We start from the raw sequence: 23,066 nt of genomic DNA, 5'->3' as shown, positions 1-23,066 counted from the left end.
GCTCTCCGCAACTACAGTCAGGCCATACAGTTTGCTGGAATTAGCAGCACTAAATACCACCCTGGTTACTTATGTATAGAGCTGTCCAGAACACAGGGACATTATTTCCTACTAAAGAGCCACTTTGCTAGCAAAGCAAGAGGTCAAGGGCCCCGGGGCAGCAGCAGCCACCACACGGTGGCGTCCCCATGCCGCCAAGCCCAGCACATCACCGCGCACCAGCGTCCGCCTGGGTGCAGCACGGACCAGCTGGAACACGGGATAGGGAAAGTTTTCCACCCAAAGAAACATTTACATTCCTATAGAGCCACGTGATAAAACCGTGTTTGCTGAAGGGAAAAGCATATCGGGAAGTCTAGCAAGGAGTAAGATCCTAAGCATGGATCCCAGTGCTTGCCCAGTGGTACAGAGCAGAAAGGCTGTCTATGTCGAGGTAGAGGTTTAGGGAAAATCCTTCTTTGCTCAGAAAGGAAAAGTAACATTTCTGCTATAATACACATGAGATACAAACAGCTGAACATCCACATCAGGACAAGCATTTGGTTTCCAAAAGAGTGCTGTGAAGACACAGCCTCCAGAAGGAAATACATTTCCCTCACAAGAGGTTTGGACTTAAACTCCCGGTTTACAGAACCCAACGCTCTTTCAAATGCTAACTCCAGTGTGCGACATGAAGTAGACTCAAATTCTCCATCTCTGCAAAACCTTTTTCTTCTACTCCTACATAAAAGAAGGGTCCAAGCAGTAGCCTCTCTCCACAGGAGAACCAGGCTTCTTTTGAGTTCACTACCAAGGAGTTACAACTACAGTGAAAAAACATACATAAATCATTCTCCAAGGAGGAGAAATACTGCAGGTCAGTGTTTTGCAAACCAAAGAACAGACTGAAGACAAATGCTGTTACTTGTACTTACTACCCATCAGTCCCATGTTGGCCGTGTGTTTAACTACAACAGCCAGCCAGCTCTCAAGCTTGTGGTTTGGCAGTAAACAGCTGTCATGACTCCAGTGTGCTTGAATACCCTCTAGCTGCTCAAGAGCTGACCCTGATGCTAAAAGAGAAACCATGGGCAGTTGGATGGCTCCCAAGAACACTGATACTTGCAGAAGAACCATCACAATAAGCAAGCAACATGCACCAAGCAGTAAGCCAGGAGGTGGTGCTGACTTGCCTGGCAATAAACTAGGGACTTTTTGCTAAAAAAAAAACACCTGCAAAATGTTTTTCACACGTTAGTTAGTATTCAGGAGGCCCAGCAGACAAAGAGAAGTGTTGGAGTGCTATTTGACAGGATGGATACATTAGGCCACAGAGCCAACACTAGCTAGCTCTAACAACCAGCAGACAGGAATGGTTAAGCGTCTGAAGCAAGACCATTTTCTAGTCTGCAGGCACCAAACCTCACAGGCCACTTTGTAGATCAGCCAGATCAATGTGCAATAGCTGCTTCTCGGTCCTCAGCCTAGCTTTAAAGGTCGGTGCCTGCACTGACAAACAGCATCATCTACCTCTTGCTGCCCCCCATGACTCACCTGTGTCTGCACATAGTCCCATGCATCTTGCAAGTTCCTCTTATCTTCATCCGAAGGGTCATAATTTTCAATGAGATCTACAACTATGCCAGACAACTCAACTTTCAACTGGCAAGAAAAAAAGAGGCAGGAGAGTTAGATTATCAGTTCTTGTAGCCTTTTCTTTGGTGTTTCAGATACATATATAAAGCGACAGTCACTCATAAAAGCTGACTGCAAATAGTTAACAAGTACAGATAAGGGCAGCAGCTTTGCTGCTCAACAGCCAAAGCACCAGCAAGTCCTTGCCAGGACATGGGGAAAGCCGACAAACCAGGTGAGCAGTAAGGAAACAGATCAGGTATGGTTATCCTGCTAAGACACAGGCTGAACAAATGTCTGCCCCAGACAAGACAGATGTGCAAGCTAAGTGCAAGCTGAAGGACAACACTGCCCTAAGGACTCACAGGTTATGTGTTTCTAACTTCATACTGCAGGCGAGACCCTGGTTCAGGATCTCTGCCACTGCAGCTCATCTCCACTGCTCAGAGAAGGTGTAAGCCACTCTGCTCATGAATGCAGATGGGTTTTCTGATACACAGCTGATGGAAACTTGCCTTTTTCACAAGGTGTTGATCTACCTCTCTCCCCAGACTCCCACAAGTCCTGTTTCTATATTAAGACAGGAAGTATTACAACTACCTAAACTGCTCATTAACAGTCTTATCACAAAGTTCAGGTGTATCAAATCATCCCTTCATCACCATTTCTTTTCCAGAGATATTTACAACACCCTTCAGTTTGATGAGAGGTGCAAGCTACCACCTGGCAGACTCCTTCACCTTCTCCCTCCCACCTCCTTCCGAAGCTCTTCTTAAGCAGCCTGTACATAAGGACTGCTAAGGACAGACCCAGAATCACAAGAGGTTGGAGAAAAGTGCCATTAGACTGCCCAAGGGATAGGATAGAGTTACATCAGCCCAAGCACCAGGATGTTCCCAATCCACATATTACCTTTTTGATTATGGTGCTACAGCATATTTCAAATCAGTGGAAATGGGTTTTCTCTTTTCTTCTACTATCAAGCAATTTCAATGACCATGGCAAATACCAGGACACTCGGCAAGAGGAAGCACTGCCTACTGTTGAGAGAAGTTTCTCTACATCAGCAACTCCTCTTCCTAGGAAAACTGCAGCTCAGTTCACTGGGATCAGTTATGTCAGGCCAGATGGATGGGAGCTACATGATCTTTCTTCTTATGATGTCTATCTCTTCCCCTTTTAATTACTTCACTTCCCCTTTTCCTTCCCTTCAAATCAAGGCAACCTGACCTGGTTCTCACTAATGAGATTGGCCTTGGCTGCTGCCATAAGCCTTATCAGTTACTGAACCTGTGAGTTCCCACCCTGACCCCTCCTGCACACTGCTGCTCCACATGCAGAGGGAGGCAAGGAGAGCTGGGTTTGTTTTCCTACCCTGGCCCATCCAGCCCCTTAGCTAATGGGTCAGATGGAGCCTTACTGCCACTTCTGCAGGAATCCCAGGAGCCCACCACAAGCAGACAGGACTTGAACCTGATGTCCCCAACCACAGCTACACAGGGAAGCTGTATGTCTGCTTTGCCCTTACTCTTACAAAAGAACAGGCAAGAAGTCCTGCAAACTGCTCTTGTTTCAAAAAGCGAATCATTTCAAATTAAAGAAAAAAAAAATCAGGCATTCCTAGGTGTTTTAGCAAGCAATCAGAGAAAGGGACTATTATGCAAACAGTGGCACAGTTCTGGAGCCACACAGGCAGCTTGCTTGTGGGTTTAACCCATAGAGCAGCCCAAAGGGAAAACACAGGCATCTGCAGCTGTTCACCCTGAAGCACCTGACAGAGGAAAACTGAAAGAGCAACAAGCTAGAAAAGCACACGGAACATGCAGGCTTTCAACATTCTAACCATCTCCACTCATTTAAAGCTATCAGGACTTAGCACTGTGTGAGACATGAAAGCTTCAGAAATGGCTACCCTTGCTTTCAGGGCTTCTTGCCCCTTCCCAGCTCTGGCAAGCCCAGTGTCCACCTCAACACAGGTGCACTTAGATCCTAGGCACCAAAGCCACAGCTCACTGCCAGAAAGCAGCAAGGCTGTCAGTCCCCCCAGCACGTGGGCTACTGAAGAGGGAAATGGGGAAAGCTGAATGCCAGAGGGAAGGCCAGGTTTTTGATCACACAATGGATTGTGTAGGCTTCTTCCCCTATCAGACACTGTCAGTCATCTATCCCATCCCTGTCAGATGCAAGCTAGATCCTTTCCTCAGCACTTACTAGCATCAAGCCTGCACACAAAAGCAGGGTCAAAAAACAGGAGGGAGCTCTCCTCTGCCTTGTCACTTCAGATTCTGAAACTCACACATAGTCCATAGCCCCAGACAAGTCACTGCATGCAATCACACAGGCCTACTTGCTGCAAACAATAGCTGGCAAGTAGGGCTATTCCCAAAACACCACCATTCTCCTTTACTCAAGGCACTTAGAGCCAAGCTGCACAGGCTTGTGTGAACTAGGCCAAGAGAGAACTTGCCCAGGCTCTCTCACGTTTAAGGGCTTGTGATCCACTAGATGTAGGCGAGTAGCAACATTCAGTTCACAAAAGCAGAGTATCATTTTCAGCATTTGTGATGTTACTATGTTGTTGGCCATAAAAAAACTCCACCCCACAGTTTCAGTCACCAACAAATGTAGGGAAATCAATCTTGCATCAACATCCTCCCAGAAGTACTGGGCAATTCCAGTCTGAAGGGGCATTCCTCTAACAATGCCCATGGGAGAGGCAAAGCAGCAGCCTTCCTGTCAGAGGCTCAGCCTTTTACAGTTACTCTATTTCAGTATACTTTCATTTGTCAGTGTGGGGGACGATTCTGACACCAAAAAGGAACAGATATGCCAACAAAAACTTCAAGTGAATCCATAGAAATAAATACTTCAGTTACAAGTGAAAGAGTGAGTACTACCTTGCTACATTCTGAATCCAAAATCTCTTCCTTCACCCTTGTTGTTCCTTGTTTTATATCTAACCAAGTTCCTGAAGTCAGAAAGAAATAAACACAAAGAACACAACAGATATCTAGGGACTGGCTGCTGAGCAGTTTCAGTGTGCCTCACTGTGCTCCAAGCTGCCCTGGGATGACATACAGCCAGCAAAGCAGAGCGACTTGCACAGCAGCACTGGAGCGCAGCCCCAAACCAGTGTGCTGGAGGTTTCAGCCAAGACCTTCCTCAAGCAGTTTTTAGTGCTCTAGGCAGGTACTTTGGAGGATCCCTGAAAAGAGAATGGCTCTAGAAGAGCTTTTCCATTAATTTTGTTCATTAGGGACTGAACAGGAGCATCTGTTCAAAGCTCAGCTTCCCTGACCATTCTCCCAGATCTGTAAAAGTGATGATCTCAGTCTCACCAGCTCCAACAGCTGTGGAAAACAACCCCCAGCACTTCTAAACTTTCCCTGGTCTGATGAGGTTTAAATGAAAAGCTACAGCTTACAAGTTGGAGTTTTCTAGAGTAGACTGGCAACTGGAGGAGAAATGCTAACAGAGGTACAGAATTTCCTGGTTTGAAGTCACATTTCCCCATCGCAGGGGAATGCCCATCCCCACACCTCCATATCTGCATTAGTCAGAGCTGTTTGCTGAGAATTATCTTTACACACCAGTTTTAGTCACTGTTTTAGTTTCTCCTTCAGCTTCTGCCAGCCCAGAGAGCAAGCTAGTCACACCACATTTGGAAAGGAACCCAGACAACAGCTGCTCAGTCACCACAGTACAAAGCTTACATCAGTTCTGCTGGTGGCAGGCACCTTCCCCCTGCCCCAAACTTCTCCACCAGGCCCCATCCATAACTTCCTCAACTGTTCTGCTTTCTGTAACCATCTAGCTAAAGAGTTGGCTTAGGAGAGGCAAGCACACAGCAAGCACCATCCAGCTATGCAGCAAAGGACAGGGTTACCCACAACTTGTACCAGCAGCCAGCAGTGATCCCACAGCTATAACTTCTTTCCACTGCATAAATGCGGCTCCCAGTTTAGCTCTTAAGTAGCTGAAGGCCTGATCAGGAACTGCCTGGGCCAGGGAACCTATACCCATGCTGGATTGTTGCAATGCTTAGGTAGCTCAAAAATAGGTAGGTCCCTTTTACACTGTGAAGCATATTGGAGCTCTAGAAGGCACTGTGAAACTGCCTCCTGACAAAGGGATCCGCTTCAAAACATTAAACCATTCAAAAATCCAGCTGTAGAACAGGAGCCATCAGATATTTGGGTTTGCTCCTGGGAAAGAGGACAGCTCTTCCAAGAAGAGTTCTACCCACAGATGCAGAAAGACTGAAAGGACAGAACAAGATGGCACAAGGAGGAATACCAGTCAAAAAAGCGCTCAGGCTGGTAACTCCTCAAGGCACCAGGGATGGCATCATGGTAGTAACCACTGCTACTACATGCCCAAATAGCTGTCTACAGCAGGATCAAGAGAAGGTGTGGTCTAAAGCATTTTAGGACTTTTTTTTCCCCACTGTTACCACTACCCAAAAATAAAACCTGCATACCAAATAAAGTTTCATAATCCTTGAGCAAGCAGCACTATTGAGGCAGATACAGAAAAATCAAATAGCAAAGCTATTGAGCCAGGGTAGAGAAAAGGAGAATCCAGTTATGCCTGCTAACAGGACAGCCCAGTTTGGAAGAAAGGATTTCTAGGTATCACCCTTCTCCCAAGCCAAGACCAAGGAAAAGGCACACGGTAATACTTACCGTTTCTTTCTGGAAGTAGATGACCAGTGCAGCAGCAATCTGAGCTAAGAGGATTATCATCAGGCAGGTGAAGTACTGGAAACAAAAAACAATAGGTGATCACTGTCGGTCTTTAGAAAAATCTGAATATAAAAGTTAATAAAATTACATATACAAGAGAAATCACAACATGAGCTAATGCCTCTTTGCCCACAGACAAACTCTGCTATCAACAATGCCTTCCCAGGAAAAGGCTGGAACCAACGTCAGACCAGTGCAGTTCAGCACTTCACCCATTAGGCCAACAGAAAGCCTTCAGGAAGGAAAGGGTTCACATGCCCTCTCTGCACATGCCATCTTAACTAAGACTCTCTCTCCCACGGCCAAATCCATTCGCAGACCATTCTGGCCTCAATCAATCAGATGGGCTCTGCCTACCTTGAACATTAACAGAAAAAAAAGAGTCAATTTTACAAGCCTGATTTTTTAATGTGTTTTTTTTTTAAAAATCAATTACCCTTTTAAAAATGCTATTTAATTTGTTTGAGGATCTCAATTCAAGATTCACCAGCAAACTGCTGAGGTTACTTTTAAATGGTGGCAGCTACTATTGCCAGACAAGGAGATGCTGCTAATACCAGGACACACAGTGTGTGCCATGCTTGGTTTCCAATACATATGTCCTCTGAATAAGATAGAGTCATGTAGCAGGCTGAGGTGTATGAAGCTGGTATCATCTCACCTATCACGGACAGAAAGCTTCCTACAGATGAACTGCTTGAAGAGAGGTCCTGACATACAGGACAATCCTAGATGGGTCTCTCTTGACTCTTGCACTTTCCACAGGTGGGACATAACAGGATACTATCACTCTTCCTCTTTTCTTTCACTGCCCTTGGAACTTGCTCTTCTACCACTGAGAGCACAGGACCAACTGGGAAGTCAGGGTGAGGGGGACAGGGTACACTTCTCAGTTGGCAGTCCTCAGCCCACTGTGTGCAAGAAGTGTCAGTGATATCCTCTCTCATTCACAATTCTGAGCTTATTATCAGTAATGTCTGAGGAGCTCTGCTGCAGTCTGCCGACTGCTGGAGAATTTAATGTGCGCAAATTAAGAACTAGATCTAAGTTGACCTAGTAGAAATAACATCCCCAGGAGACCAAAGCCCCATCTACAATCCAACAGATACTTTGCAGGAGATGTATTAAAGGCTGTCTCTAAAACAGGCAGGAATACTCTCACCAGACCCAAGAGACATCGGATTTCATTGACGGCTCCAAGACAGCCCAGGAACCCCATCAGCATGGTAAGTGCCCCAACACCAATGAGGATGTATGCACCAGTCTTCAGGGAGGGAGATGACATCTCTGTAGGAGCCAGGAGAAGGAACAACATTAGGTACTAACAAAAATATACGTCTGCCATCACCATTTATAGAACTGCATCATACGTATCTACTGATAATTGTCTTTGTCCGCTCCAAACAGACTGCACAGATGCATACCAAACACGGTGACAGACAGATGCTTCTGGTTGTCTTTTGATGAAAGTAGGCTTAAAAGCCATCCTGCAGGTCTCCAGAGTCTGGAAGACTCAAGGTCACGCCAAACAAATAAACCTTGTTTGGAGAAAGTTATCTCCTTACTGGAATTTTACTCCCTCATGAATGTACTGCAAGAAACAGTAATATAAAAGATGATCTACTCCATAACTACTGCCTATTTGCTTTAATTCCCTTTGCTATCTTCAGGGAAGCTTTCTTCCAAGTCCTAAACCCCGTTTTTGGATAGCCTTTTCACTTTGAAGCACTATTTCTTGTAGTAGCCATTCTGTTTTCACTTATCCACTAGCAGCCAACACTGGGACAAACTAACTCTGTGGAGTGAAACCCAACAAGCTACAGCTAGTGTTGAGCACAGATGATATGACAGGTTACTTTAGCAAGTCTGGGTTGAATGGCTTGTGGCCAGGTACTTACCACAGGCTGTTTCAGCACCTGTGCATGACACCCTGCAAACAGATGCTATTCCAGGATCAAAACAAATATAATACCCAAATTAGCTACTTTTACAAATCCTCCCAGATATCCCCTGCTATTGTTTCTAATTTCTGCGCTTCTAAATGCTCAATGGTTTTTCAACCAAGTTTAGGTCAGATTATTTCAGACATGCTGGTGATGTCAGCCCTCCTCCCTCAGCATTTAGTACTGCAAGCAACAGAAGAAAATCTCTTACATTTGAGCTGGTCAGCTGACTATTTCTTGCATTACAGCACAAAAGTTGAAGAGATACTCCGTCTAGAAACAGTAACTAGAAACCTCATTTATCGGCAAGCTACAGAGTACAGGGGAATTCTGGATGTCCAGTGATTAATGAAAATAACATTTTTAGAGCTCAGCATTTAGTTTCCTGAACTAAGGAAGTCTCAGGAGGCAAACTTCCTCTGAGCTTCTCCTGAAATATGTTAAAGGAGAATAATCAAGCCCAGACTGATACTCTCCCCTATAATATATACTTCCCCCTGCTTCTGATACCTGGTACAAGCTACCAGCTTCCAAACTTTTTTCCCTAAAACATGCTGAACAGAAGAAAGTTCAGTTAACAAGAAGTGAAGCAGATCCATTTGTCACACAGGTCACTTCAGCCAGCAGTTCCTGGCTGGACATATGCCACAAACCCCAGGATCCTGCTTCCTCACCAGTCCTGTGACTCTTGCTGTGCAGGTTACGTACTGACACTGCAAAGCATTTACTGAAGCAGCAGCCTTACAGGAGTGGGCTTCACAAATCTACCCTATTCCCTCCCTCAAAATCAGCTCAGCTATCATGCTAGTCAGTGTTCAAGTGCCCAGGCTGCAGCACCTCCACAGTGCTAGAAACCACTGCCCTGTCAAATTCCCATTAGAAGAAAGAAAAAGGTACTTCCAACTCAAAAGCCTCTTGGAGAACTGATAGTGTCAGGGGACAAGAGCCACACTTGCAGTTCTCATCTGCAATAGCCTTGCCTTGCAAGAGAAGGCTCTGAGGGCATTCAACTCCTGCTTGTTTGCCATCACTCCGTGTTTTCCCCTGCGCTGGGCAGGCAGCCAAGCAACTACAACAGGCTCCTTTGGCAGCAGCTGGGTGCCCTCCCTGATGCCTAGGTTACTAAAGCAGAGGGAAAGAGGGGCAAGGCATGGGAAAGGAAGTGAGGGGGCAGGGAAAGAGCTGATACTGGAAATCTTCAGGAAGGAAACTAAATTCTTAAATGCTCTGTTAGCAGAGATTCCAAGTAAATGGGAAGAAATAGGGCCAAGTTCAGGGACTTCTCCCTCCACAAGTGGCTGTAAGACCCATCAATCTGAGGGAATCAGCTGCTGACCCACTGGTACTAAGCACACCTCAGACTGTGAGGGGTACTGCAAACAGCCAGGCCATGACAGGCTCCATTTAGGCTGCATGTACTGCATCTGCTCATGCCCCCACCTTATTAACCAATACCCCTTGCTGTGCTTCTTGATCTTCTAGCACTGCAGTAGCAAGGCAGCTGCCACAGCACAAAAGCAGAGAAAGGAGTAGCATTTGCATGTGTGGTATTAGCAGGGGTGTCTTCCCCATCCAGCACCTTTCAAACCATGTCAGAGTGCTCAGCATGACTTGGAGATAAAGCCCTTTGCAGCATCAATGTAGCTGGGAACAGGACTATGAATGCATTAGTGTGCATTCCCCACAGGCAGGCAGCCCTCCTGCACCGTCTGAGGCTGGTGCCCAACTCAGCCATTCTGAATGTAGTGACAAAAAGTAACCAGAACCACCAAGCAGAAAAGTTTGAGGTGTTTCTAGGAAAGAGCTCAAAGGAAGCAGAGCTTGTGAAAGATGGAGCTGAGATACTCATTTGCTGAAAGACCACTTACAGTCCTCTGAAGCCAGCTCAGGTTTTGGTTTTTGCAGAAAGCAGACTCTCTGTTAAGACTCAAGTCAAAGTTTGTGGCTGACTTCAGGGGAAGAAAGCTAAGCCCCTTGCACAATACAGAACACCTCTGATGCCCAGGGTAAGTCTCACCTAGTGTAATCAAGAGTATGTTTTAGTAGTCAAAGCACTTCACACACACACACACACACACACACACACACACCCCCCAAGTCTGCGCTCTCTACTGCTTAGCAACATACATACCATGTCCTTTCAAAGTATATGAAGCATCAGTAAAACCAGGTACTTACTTCCTTTGGCATTTAAAACATTTACATTGAAATAGATCATTACAGAAAGAAAGCAGTGGAGGACTCACACAGCAAAACTGCATTAAGGCACTGGGGGCATTTGCACCTTATGGTAATAAGGAAATCACTGCGAAAACACAGAGCATGCAGTGAAAATAGGATGAAATACTAGCTCCTGTGTTTAAGACAAAATATTTGGACTGTTGGTTGAAGAGGCGGTAGTCTCACTCAGTCTGACCATGATGTTTCAATCAACAAGACTAAGAGGAAAGCTGTGTCTCCAGGGCTGCTCCCTTTCACCATGTCCCTGATAACAATCCCATCTTGCTAAACACCACGTTACTGCTCAGGCTACAGACCGTGCACAAAAGTATTGCTATTCCTAGACAACACCACGGTCAAACACAGCCCCAGAACAGAGCCAATTTAGAAAAAGAAGGGAGATGAAAAAACACAGTCTTACGCAGAACTGCAATGAAACTCGTTTTGTCGGCCAGAATCCATATTCCAAATCCCAGGATCACGGCACCCAGAATCTGAAAGAGCAAGAACAAAACACACACGGCTTTGCGTAAGTTATAAGCTTAGATAAATAAGAGGAGACAGTCACTATTATCCATACTTCCAGTTTAAAAACAAGCATTCCTCTGCTGTTCCCACCCATCTCCCCTATGGTACTCCTCCCAGGGTAAACAGGATTAGCACAACTCCAGGAAGAAAGCCTCAGCCAACTGCACAGGAGTCCTAAGATCTGCCTGGCAGTTTTTCACATGGTATTTTAATAGTACATAACATTGTATAGGAGGACCATTCAAAACAGTCTGAGGAAGAGACACCCTGCTGCTAGAACACTCTTGTCAGAAGTGAAAGGTAAGTGCATAGCTTCTGTGAAGAACCAAGGAAAGACAAACACATGATTTTAAATATTTTTTTTAAATAGAGAAACCCAAGAGGCTTGGCCCCTACTTTCTGGCAGAGTACCTGAACCTCAGCAGAGTCAAGAGTTATGAAACATTAGCCATGGCCTCTGCTTCGCTCACCACACAGTCTTATGTAGGGCAAGGATTAGTAGAGCAATACATCCCTGTGAGAACTCAGCTGAATCCAGACGCTGAATTCAGTAGCCAAGAAATGGATACATTTTCCCATCTCCCTTTGAAAGGTGGGGGGAAGCATGCTCTGTTTTACCCTTCAGGTATCAGCAAGACTTCAGGTTTAAAAAGTAGCTGAAAATTGTGCTGTTCAGCCAATTAGGACTGGAAAACACTTGTGCAAAGGTCCAAAATAGGCTTTGAAGAAACAAGGAGTAGACAAGAACTGCAAGTGAACTGCAAACAGCTGTTCTCACATCAGCAGGATTTCAAGATAGGATGAAGTGAAATAAATTAACAGGGCTAAAGAAATACTGCAATTCTGTGCTTCATTAGATAATGTTTTAATACTTGGAAGACATGGAAAATGCCAAAACACCACCCAAACCAAGCTGGCAGAGAGGCATTGGCTCCACACTTTGCAAGTTTACTCTAGGCTTCAGCTGCTCATACAAAGAAGCTTTTCTGAACAAAGATAAAGTCACAGTCTGAAATAAGCTGCTTGCAAGCTTTCCTGTCTTGGCAGAAGGTGCATCATGTAGCTAGCTCTGGGAACAGCATTAGAAAGTCATCAAGCAAGTTCCCACCTCCAAAGCATACTGACTCAGTTTCAGAAAGCATGTAGCTGTTGTATCCCAGAAAAAAAAAGAATTCCCCTTTGCCTTATGTCCCAACATGCTGCCCACAATGCTCAGTCTGCTGATAAAGCTAGAAAGGCCCCTTGAACGTGCAGCAGCTGGGACACCTAAAAAAAGTCCTCTCAAACTTGGAAGTATCAAGAACTGTTGAATTGACAGTTTAAGGCAGTCTCACATTTCAACTATAGTTTTAATAAACAGTTGTTTTAACAACGATGCAAACTGGGCTGTATGTGACATCCCTTTTGGTTCACTGACCCTGATATGTCACCTAAGTTTTGCTGTTGCTGACACAACACAGAAGGGCTGCTGAGCAGAGTTCCTGTGAAGTTATTTGTTATGAGGTGCTCAGACTATCCAGGGCCTGTTTTCACTCTGATCTTTGCTCCAGTCCTCAACTTGTGCATTTGCCAGGAGCTGCTATGGAAAGCACTACAAGGGGAAGGCAGGGAGACAACAACTACAGGCAGGGAGAAAACACTGTCCCATTAACAAGAGTGTATTTACTTCCTAGCAGGATAATATCTCTGCTCAGCATCTTCAGGAGTTTGCATTGCATAGCAAGGCTGCTTCTGCCACTGGCTTGGATTCAGACCCTCCATTGAGGAAATCACATCTGCTTTTCATGGAGTTTAATTCCTCTGTTCTACTGCTGTAAACTCCTGAAGTGGGGAAGAGATATCTCCCCTCCTCCCTGGGCGGTGGAGGTTTCACCCCCATTTTCAGCAAAATCTCCTTCTACACCCAAGCCAGAAGGATGCAGATCCCTCATTGCAGGGTCAGCAGTTTCCCACAGAGAGGTATTCAAGAGGGGTTTGGATAAACTAAGCAGTGATGAAGCTGACTCATCTTGCTGGAAAGAGCAGCTGGGGGTTCCCAACTTTCCTTCCCCAGCACTGCTTTCCTTCATGCTCAGACTGTATGATGTAACACTGAACCTGGCACAGGGGTCAACAGAAAGGCTCCAGAACTCCAGGCTTTGCTTAGGTAGCTGCCTTCTGCTGCATTTACTGAAGGATTAGAAGCAGGACAGACAGTTATATATTCCAAACAAATAGTTTCCAGAGACTGGTAAACTTGTCTTGCAGAGCTGTCTTCCCTTTAAGGAGAAGCATGTGCTGCAGCACGTGTCTGCTAGCCAAGAAGGCAGACGTGTTAAATTCTGATTAGGAAACTAAGATTATACTCCAAGCTTATCTGGTATCTTTTCTAGCAAGCAGGCAGGCAGTCCAAGTAACCTTCTTCCCTTCAACCAAAGCAGGTCAAACCCCTCCCTGAAGTAAATCTCCAAGACTGCAAAATACCACTAAGTCCCTGAACTACTTCAGCTATAGCAAGCGACCTTCTCACAGACCTCGAGCTGTAGAGATGTGCTATTTCAATGACTAACTTCAAAAAGAGTCACCAGCATCTCTCTACAACCATCAGCAAGGCTGAAGAGCACACTTTAGCCAGCCAGGGCTGGCCTGCACGGGGTGCAATCACATAGGCTCAGCTCAAGGTCCAGAGCAGCCATAGGGCTCTGTCAGCAGCACTGGTGCTCACCTTTGCTCAAGCACCCTCCTCACAAAACTCAGCAGCTTCAGGAAAGCAGCACAAGGCATTCAAAACATGTCTGTGCTGACAGCTCACAGAAACTCAACACAAGCAGTTTCTCTGCTAATTAATATAGCTCTACCACACTGTAGAAGTTCAAAAATCACCAACTACCTCCCCCCCAGTTCAGACCTTGAACAAGAATACTGGAAAAATGTCTCAAGTCACCTACTTCCTATGAGATGGAGGGAGTAATGTATGCCACCTTCCTCAACATCTGGCACGTGCAAAAAGCCTGCCCTCAGTCAAGACAGAAGCACACTCAAAATCTTCACTCCAGACAAGTATCAAGCTCAGCCAGAATGCAGTGGCTTTGGAGACCTCACTTTGACAGAGCAGTCTGAGGGGAAGACAATGCTTGTGCTGCACAGCAGGGTTAAAGAGCTCATTTAAAGCAGCTTCTCCCTTTAGTCAGCACAGACCTTCTCACAACACATCCTACCCTAAAGTTCTTACACTCCAGGTCCAGCTCAGTGAATCAGACCAGCTTTCCACAAGAGGGAGGGGGCTGGGTGCTACACCAGAGGATTGGCTCAGAGCAGGGCATGCACAAGACAAAGAACAGCTACTTCCAATCACTTGCCACCCAAGACAGGAGTACTCAAACTGGAGTTCTCCAGGAGCCAGAGAGGGATTCAGCACCTGCCATCCTCACAGTCTTGCAAAATATAGGAAAGTGCAGTCCAACAAAGCAGTTTAACTCTGTCTCCTGAGAGCACATCTCTCCCCACAGGCTGCCTGCAACCATGCCCGGCTCAGAAGAGCAGAAAGAGCCAACATGGAATATAGATGCCACAATGACCCTAGACAGCATACAGCAAAAACAGTGACAGTGCTTTAAGGTACAGCAGTATCTCAGGCTGTCATCTTCCTCCTTTCCTATATGCTAGGCTGGCTTTCTTGAAGAGAACTTTCTCTACACAGAGATTAGCTAATGAACTCAGAGTGAGGTTTGGGCATTAAGGAAAATTAGACAGTGGCCAGATACTGGGCTTCAGCAAGACTTAAACACTGTCTTAACAAATACAGTTCTGCTTCCCAGGGTAGACTGGTTGTTATATGCCACTTAAATTTTATCACTTCTTCAAGAGAGGCGAGAGACTGGATGCTGCTATCTGCAGAGTCCTGCACTAGTAGGAGGACAGGCCTGGACTCAGATGATTTTTCCTATCTTTAAAGTAGACTAAATCATACTCAGAAAGACCTAGTGGCACTTGAAATACCTCTCCCCTCCCTCCCAACAACCTTCCCCATGGATGCTCTGAGCACCCCTGACTTGGGACCATTAGACTGTAGTTACCTACTCTTGGGATGGAAGGAAACACAGAGAGCAAAAGGTGAGCACAGTAAGCCAAGGGAAACCAGATCCAGATGTGCCTCAAGTTCACCCTGTGTGCTCCCAGCACAGTGCAGCTATGTAGGAAGCAGGAGTGAAGCTGTGTGCAGGGACAGAGACCAGAAAGCAGTGCTCACCTTATCATGATTCACTTCCGTCCCTTCTCTCCCAGCCTGACCCCTCCTTTTCCTTACACATTGCACACAGGATACTGATATGAGACAGGCTATTTTCCTGCTGACATGTGGAAAGCTGAAACTTCCCCACCACACCATTCCACTGCAAGAAGGCATCACCAACAGTACCATCACTGCCCACAGGACACACAACATCTAGGTATCCGAAAGATGCCTGCAAGAATGTGTGTGGCCCTCCCAGACCCAATCTGTTCCAAAAGGAGTTAGTCTTTTGCACACTTGAAAATAACTGCACCCAGTGGGCTGTTTTATTTCCCCAGACAAGCCTGTCCCAGCCTCCCCCCCCTCCCCAACTCCATTTCAAACAGGAGACTTGGACTAATTCATCTTGTCACAAATCAAAACCAGCCGTTGGGACTCAAACAAAATTAGAGTTGCTCTTTGAAGCCTGGCCTATTTAGGAGGGCACTGCCATTACCTGGCAGGTTTTGCAGCTTTGCTGCTCAGGGACAGTTCAGCTGCTGCTCCAGATGTGTCAGAGAAAGTAGTTACAACTACTCTCCTTCCAGAAAGAACCCATAACTTCTTCTTTCCCTTCCCAGTGCAGGAATGGAGCTGTGTGCACTGGAGGCAGCAGATGGCTACTGGGAGTGGAGCTGCTTGGCATACCTGAGACAAACACAGCAGCTCTGACATCCCCCAAATTCAGGGGATTCCCCTCCCTCCTTCCAGAACTGTGGCCATATTATTTAATGAACACACTAGGCCAACATCCAGAAAAAAACACGTCTTCTAGCTAACTTTGGTCCAGGCCTTCCTTCTTACTCCAGAGATGCTCAAAATACTTACAAGGAACAGGAGATTGAAAAGGAAGAGGAAGTACTTGGTGACTTTTAGGCAGCCAGACCCCATCTTCTTTCACTTACGGGACCTAAGGGGAAAGCAGACAAGGAGTTATGTTACACACAGGTCCTCTGGGCACCTTCAGATCAACACCCTTACCCCTGTGCAGAGCTCTGGGTCCTCTGGTGGGCCTCAGAGCACATGCACAGACAGCACAGAATACCAGAGCTGCCTCTTCAGGACAGTAAAACAGGACGCCAGCACCACACTACAGTCACTGCTGCCAAGATCTCCTGGAGAGTGACACAGAGCTACCAGCAGTTACAGAAGAGATTTAATCACAAATACACTGCTAATTCCATTGCTATTTATATGGACTTTGCAATAGTACAATCAATCAAAACACCAACCCTAGCTACTACTTCTGGTGGTGAAAAGTGATGGAAGCTACTTCAATTCCCTGACAGCAGTAAAAGAGATGCATGGAGCTTCTGGAATAACATAGATTATTAAAGGCAACAGAGATTATTAAGGGGATGGAGCACCTCTCTTGTAAGGATAGGCTGTGAGAGTAAAACCTGTTCAGCCTAGAGGAGAGATGACAGAGGGGACCTCATCAATGTCTGTCAGTATCCGAAGAGAGGGTGCTAGAGCATGAACCAGGCTCTGCTCCATGGTGCCAAGCAACAGGACAAGGGGCAACAGGCAGAAACTGATGCACAGGAAGTTCCACCTTATCATGTGGAAGAGCAACTTTGCTGTGCATGTGACCACACACCAGAACAGATTGCCTAGAGAGGGTGTGGAGTCTCCCTCACTGGAGATATTCAAGAACCATCTGGATGCAATCCTGTGTCATATGCTCTTGGACGACCCTGCTTGAACAGGGAGGTTGGACCAGATGACCACAGTGGTCCCTTCCAACCATTCTGTGGTTCTGTCAGCTTTCCTGCTTCTCCTTCCTGGCCCAGAATCAGTTGTTTCCTAATAAGCAACAGAGAACTTTTAAGTTCCTTAAAATTTGCTCTACCAAGCTCCTTGCTCCAAACACACCATGCCACTTTATGAATCACCAACTCAGAGGAAGAGCAATAACAGGCTGGGGTCACCAGCCTGGCCTGGGAAGAAACAGCCCTAAGAGAGAACAAGGTCAGCAAGTTCTCTGCTGTCAGCCTCAGTGTACCAAGGATCACCAGAGCCCAGTTCGTTCTTTTGTTCCAATCAAAGGCTTTCGCTTAATCCTATTAAATATTTAGGTTAACCCTGGAGCTAAACTGGTATGTGGGCCTTGTTATAACTGGCTAGCCTTCCCAACAAGCAATGGTCACCCTCAAACTACCAGGAGAGACCACAAGTCTGAACTCTGTGGCTCAAGCTGCTGCTCTAACTTCAAGGAATGCCATGGCTAGAGACTGTGCTAAGCTCATCACTGCACAGCAGTGATGTTATTGAGATGAGAAGCAGAAGAGATATAAAATGTCAGCGAGCTGTGCTGCAGGCTGGTCTGAAATCTCGTCTGTATAGCAGTCGCTGCACCTAAGGAGCTCTTACTGCACAGCCAAGTTAGCAACATCTCAGTCAGTTTTTCTTCAGTAACTCCTCAGGTCAGAGGCCATAAAGCCAGTGGCACCCAAAAGTAAGTCCTTCAAATGAGCCATGGAAAAGCCCTGTAATAGTTTCTGGTCCATATGTACACCAAATATCAAACACACTGCACTGCCATTTTCAGTGCCCCCGGGTGCAGCCATCAGCATGCACCACTACTAACCGAGGAAAAGCGAGTGAAGGCTCTCTGTTAGCACAATTCCTCCTTTCCTCTGCAGGAGAAACGTTCTCTCAGGGAACTAGTCCTGGAAGGTACCAACATCTAAGGCTGCACTTGGAGAGGAAAAGTGAGTGAAGGCTCTCTGTTAGCACAATTCCTCCTTTCCTCTGCAGGAGAAATGTTCTCTCAGGGAACTAGTCCTGGAAGGTACCAACATCTAAGGCTGCACTTGGAGAGGATAACTAAAATGTGAATTCTCCCATCTAGCTGGCTTGTTTCCTGGCTTCACCATGAACACATCTCCTCTTAATAGGATCATAAACCAGAGCCTGGCAGTCTAACCAGAATGCAAAGGCAGCCAGATCCCTAGGTGATGATGAATTTCTCTTGTGGGAGTTACAAATGTTTTTCTCTTCTTTAACCTAGCCAAGAACTAAGCTAGGTAACAACTTCCTGAGCAATGCACAGGACTTCTTACCTTAAGACTTCTGATCCCAGGTGCAATCCTCCTAATTTTCAAACTGGAGGGGCAAATCTCAGTACCCTCTGACTTACTTCCTAGCACTAAAAACCCTATGCTGCCTATTTAAACTCTGTCCACACTGTTTTGATTTGTCAGGAAAACAGATCTGCAAAGCTGTTAAGATCTTTACAAAAGTTATTTCAGCTAATTAAGCAGCAAAGCAAGTTTACTGGGGAAGCAGATATGCCTGAGGTAACACGAGTAAAATACTGCTTTCAGGGCTCTGCAGCTATTTGTTAAAGGCATACCATCTTCAATGTGCATTACAAATACAACCCCAAAACAAACATCAAACCCCAACTGTGCATTACAGCATTATGCACCATTCTCTTCTCGCCACAGGGCAATGTATCTCTTTCTTAGCTCCTAGCCACGAAGTAATTCAAAGTACAGTCTTCATGTCAGAAGAGAAAAAGGGTCTTAAGGTTTTGCTTTGAGCTTTCAAGATACTTTAGAGCTTCACTGAAATATTACAGATTTTCCAGTTTTCCATTCTTGCAAATTAACTTACTTTTGTCCACTACACCAACAAAACTCCTCAAAACTTCATCTTCTGAAATTGCACAGTCATGAGACCAGAAACACTGTCATACAGTAGAAGCAGAAGCTCAACAAAATTTGATATAGGGCAGGTTTGGAAGCAGATGAGCTTGGAGTTAGCACAACCAGGCTTATCCAAATGCCACTCGGTACCAAAAAGCCAACTTAAGCACCAGCATAGCTAGTGCTGCAGTTAGCACAACCAGGCTTATCCAAATGCCACTCGGTACCAAAAAGCCAACTTAAGTACCATAGCTAGTGCTGCAGTAAAAGCTGAAGTTTGCCTTCTGAAGCTGGTCAAGTTTTGAGCCTTAATGAGTTGTAGCAATGCATGCAGAGGTTAACATATGAAGTTTGCAGCTTTCAAGTACCCCTGATTGTCCACAACTATTTGTTTTCCCCTCTCCCTCTCCACTCCTACTGCTTTGACCATTTGAATTTTCATCCCCAAGCAGCAACACCCACTCTCTTCAACAATCCTGTCCATGCACATCCAAATTTTCCCGGTCATTCTCTAGATTGATGCCAGCTATGTAGAGGATTTCACAAGACACCATCAGCTTGCAGAATGCATTTCTTCCAACCTCTCACTCTCCATCTTGTAAAGATATGCAGGATTACTTATGCAGTGCGCTGCTTTGAGGCACTACTGCCATAAAAACTTGGTTGCCAACACAGCCTGATCAGCTGCTGTGAAGTTGACCCAGGGTGTTTCTTAGCCCACATTCAGACCCAGGACTTGAAGGGAGAACTAATTCCAGGAAGGCATCAATTGATCCAGAACTCAGGAGTTTCCTACCGGGAAGGAATGGAACAAGTCTTCACAGGCTAGACTGGCATCAGGGGATGACGTCCTGTCCCCTCCATGACCTCTAGGTCTTAAGCGCATCATTCTCCCAGCAACCGCAATGACAGCACGACCTGCATGTGGAGCAGGAACATAAAATCCAGGACATGTGTGCCTGAGGAGATGCACACAGAGGCCTGCTTTGTCAGCAGCTGCAGAGGAGTCCCATCACAGCTCAGAGATTAACTTATTTTTGTCACAGGAGCCTGTGAAATTCCCAGTTCCCCTCCTGTAACAGGTGACCCCAGAGAAGGACAGATGGAGAGAGCTGAATACCTCTGCCTCCTGACCTGCATTGGCCACAGAGGCAGAAAGGGGAAAATTCATGTGCAGACATTATAACCACATCAGTCAAGGGGCAGAGAGGCTAAGTTAATTTTTAATTGCAATTCTGTTCTATTCAATTAGATCCTGTACTGCCTCACCCAGCAAGCACTGCATGCTTGCTGCTCAGGGAAGTTAATGATATTTGGCCCAAGCTAGTTCTGTACATGCCTGGGCCACGCAGCTCTGCTGGGAAGGGCTCAGCCCTCCTCTGCAGCCACCCTCATGCTCACTCCACAGGTTTGTCCCTGATGAGCTCTGGCAGCTGAAACACCTCAGCTGCCAAGTTACTGTACAGCACAAATAAGGGGCTCATTTATGAGGGCAATGAAAGAAAAGAACCACAAAACAAACCAGAGCAGAACAGCTGCGGAAATCACTGTCTCAGTAGATTTACAAAAAAGTGCAAAGATCATGCAAACCCTTAAGGACAGCACACATGTTCCCAAGAGCACCGAGCTCTGACAGTCAGTCCCAATATTCCAGCTCAGGCAAAGAGAATTCACATTTGACTGTCTGTATCTACATAGCCTGAGGGTGCTGTTCCCTCTTCTCCACATCCTATAGCTTAAGGAAATCATTGGTTACAAAGATGCTGCAGGTTGTTTCGTGTACTTTGACCAGTTGCTCCCCACCAGCACCCCTCAGGCTCTAACACAAGGGGACATAAAACAAAGGCAGACCCTACAGGACGCGCTACTAGCAACTTCTAGGCTGGGATGAGGTAAAACCAGCACCAGATCTGGCTTTGACAAGTTGCTATTTCCACTGCCCCCACAAACACCTCGAATGGCACGATGGCTCAGATCTGCTATCCCTCCTGCCTGCTCAAGGAGAAACTGGCAGTTTGACAGATGCAGAGATGCAGCTGCCAGCACTATGAACTAAGGTTCTGCAACATACCCTAAGGCTCCTAATCCTCCTTTGCATCTTGCATCTAATATGGAAGTGGGGGGGAATCTTTGGGTGAAAGTCCAGTTGATGCACCGAAGGAACCTCCAAAGCAGCCTCAAGCTGATCTCAAGCACTGCAGGTTCTTCTTGACACAACAAGCAAGCACCACCTTCCTCACTAAGGTTAAGTCTTACACATTGCAACAGGTCATTTCCCTCAAGATATTATAAGGCCGGACACTTAAAATACCTAAAGCTGCTCCTGATCCAGTCTCACATCCCTGTCTTTTCTTTCTCACACCACAACACTGGCCAAAGTTAGCTGGATTTATTTGCAGATGGATTGACCAGGAAATCCTGGAGATGGAACTCCCACTGCTGTACTCAGGTTGCACAACTGGCTCCCTCTGCCCAAAGCAACTAGCAGGTGTCCCCAGGAAGGGATCAGCATGCTGCTGGTTCCATAAAGATGTTTATCTGCACAGTAATTTGCAAGAGGCTGAGGCCATTTTGAAGGCCAGTGCAGTTTTTACAGTATTATCCCAATCCAGAAGCAGACTAGACATGCAGTGTCGCCCTGATTTTCTAGGATTTTCTAAGCCTTCTGATGTTTACCTTCTTGTGGAGAACTTTATCACACACTGTCTGTAGATAACACATTATTTTGCATTCCTTTATGGAGGAGGAGAGACTTGATAGACTGTTGGTTTGCCCAGTGGCATTGGAGAGGTGGCACTGTCACCCTCCAATCCACTGTCACTTTTGGAAAACTATAAATGTTGGAGTCAGGAAATAAACTTCCCTTTTTTGTTCTTCACCTTGGAGCAGCGGTGTGCGTCTGGTTCTTTCGTGTTCCATAGCGACATGAAGCTGGATAGAGACCTACAGAAGCCAGCACACTGAGTTGCTCACTAAATGGCCACTTCCCAGCTCCAAAGCAGACATCCCCATGCAGGAGAGACTGGGGAAGGGGCAGCTCACAAAGCCATGGGGCTGAGGAGGTCATTCTTTGCAGGATTCTGAACCCTGGCACCCCAAAGCCCAGCTGCTTCTCTATCCATGCACACGCAGAACAGACATTTGGCCATCAGAAAGTCTCCTGATCATGACCAATAAGACAGGACAGCTTCACACAACAGTACCAGTTAATGAACAATGACAGAGTTACTAAGTCTCCTGTTAACAGGTACATCACTGCCCTCAGGGCAAGGACTGTAAGTTACAGCCCCATTAACATACAAAGCATATCCTAAGGAGTTCATCTTGTTGACTTTAATATACAAAAGCCTTGGACTTTCAGTACACCTGGGAGGTACATCTTGTCTCTGGCAAGCAAATAACCACAGAGCTGATGAATGACCCAAGTCTGAATTCACTGAACTTTACTTTAAGCTTCACTGAGATAATACCAGCTGTGTAATGACCTTGAAAACATAAACAAGATTATGTTTGTCATGGAAATTTTCCAAATAGCCTCTCTTCACAAGTTATAATGGAAGGATGGAGGAAAAAGCTGGATCCTAAAAATTAAAGTATATATATTACATATTTTATATCTATATTTAAATGTGTGTATCTCAGTGATACAGATACAGTTTCTTTTTGAAGGAATGCGTCAGTACAAGCTAGAAAAATATTTCTGCATATTACAAATTTTGAAAACAGAACAAACCAGACCCTCTCTTCTTCCATCTACTACTACAGAGTTTCTTCTGAAATAATTGTCTGCAATGGTAGAGGAGACGGTGTGAGGGCTAAGCACACAGAGACCAGCACAGACACATCAGCCTGCAAACTGCAACATCACACTCAATTACCTGCAAACTTTGAACTACCAGCACAGACATGCACAGTGAGACCCTAACAGCCTCTGCAAGACACCTGCAGGACAGGGACTCAAACGTGCATGCAGTCCCTCTGCATTTGCTACTCCTGTAGCAAAGGGAGCAGACCAGAGCAAGCAACAGCTGCAGAAAGTACTGCAGAAATATGACTACAAAGAACAGATTTCTCAGGAATAGTTTCTGAGGGAACTTATCAGCTCACACTGCAA

The 23,066-nt window shown here is 45.8% G+C and overlaps 1 protein-coding gene across 4 annotated transcripts in view; it reads right to left on the bottom strand.

Annotated features, from left to right (window-relative positions):
- The window catches only part of CD82 (CD82 molecule), a 38,963-nt gene that overhangs the window by 3,286 nt on the left and 12,611 nt on the right, over positions 1–23,066 (bottom strand). For all 4 annotated transcript variants that reach the window (XM_059849283.1, XM_059849285.1, XM_059849284.1 and 1 more), the window contains exons 2-6: positions 16,128–16,209; positions 10,944–11,016; positions 7,522–7,646; positions 6,300–6,374; positions 1,534–1,641 (exon numbers count right to left, since the gene is read on the bottom strand). In XM_059849283.1, coding sequence (XP_059705266.1) covers positions 1,534–1,641; positions 6,300–6,374; positions 7,522–7,646; positions 10,944–11,016; positions 16,128–16,190 — 444 coding nt within the window. In that variant the 5' untranslated portion in view covers positions 16,191–16,209. The remainder of the gene's footprint in view (positions 1–1,533; positions 1,642–6,299; positions 6,375–7,521; positions 7,647–10,943; positions 11,017–16,127; positions 16,210–23,066) is intronic.

This window comes from Haemorhous mexicanus, chromosome 6 (genome assembly GCF_027477595.1).
Source record: "Haemorhous mexicanus isolate bHaeMex1 chromosome 6, bHaeMex1.pri, whole genome shotgun sequence".
In the NCBI taxonomy this organism is placed as follows: domain Eukaryota; kingdom Metazoa; phylum Chordata; class Aves; order Passeriformes; family Fringillidae; genus Haemorhous; species Haemorhous mexicanus.
This window is presented reverse-complemented; position numbering and strand designations above follow the sequence as displayed.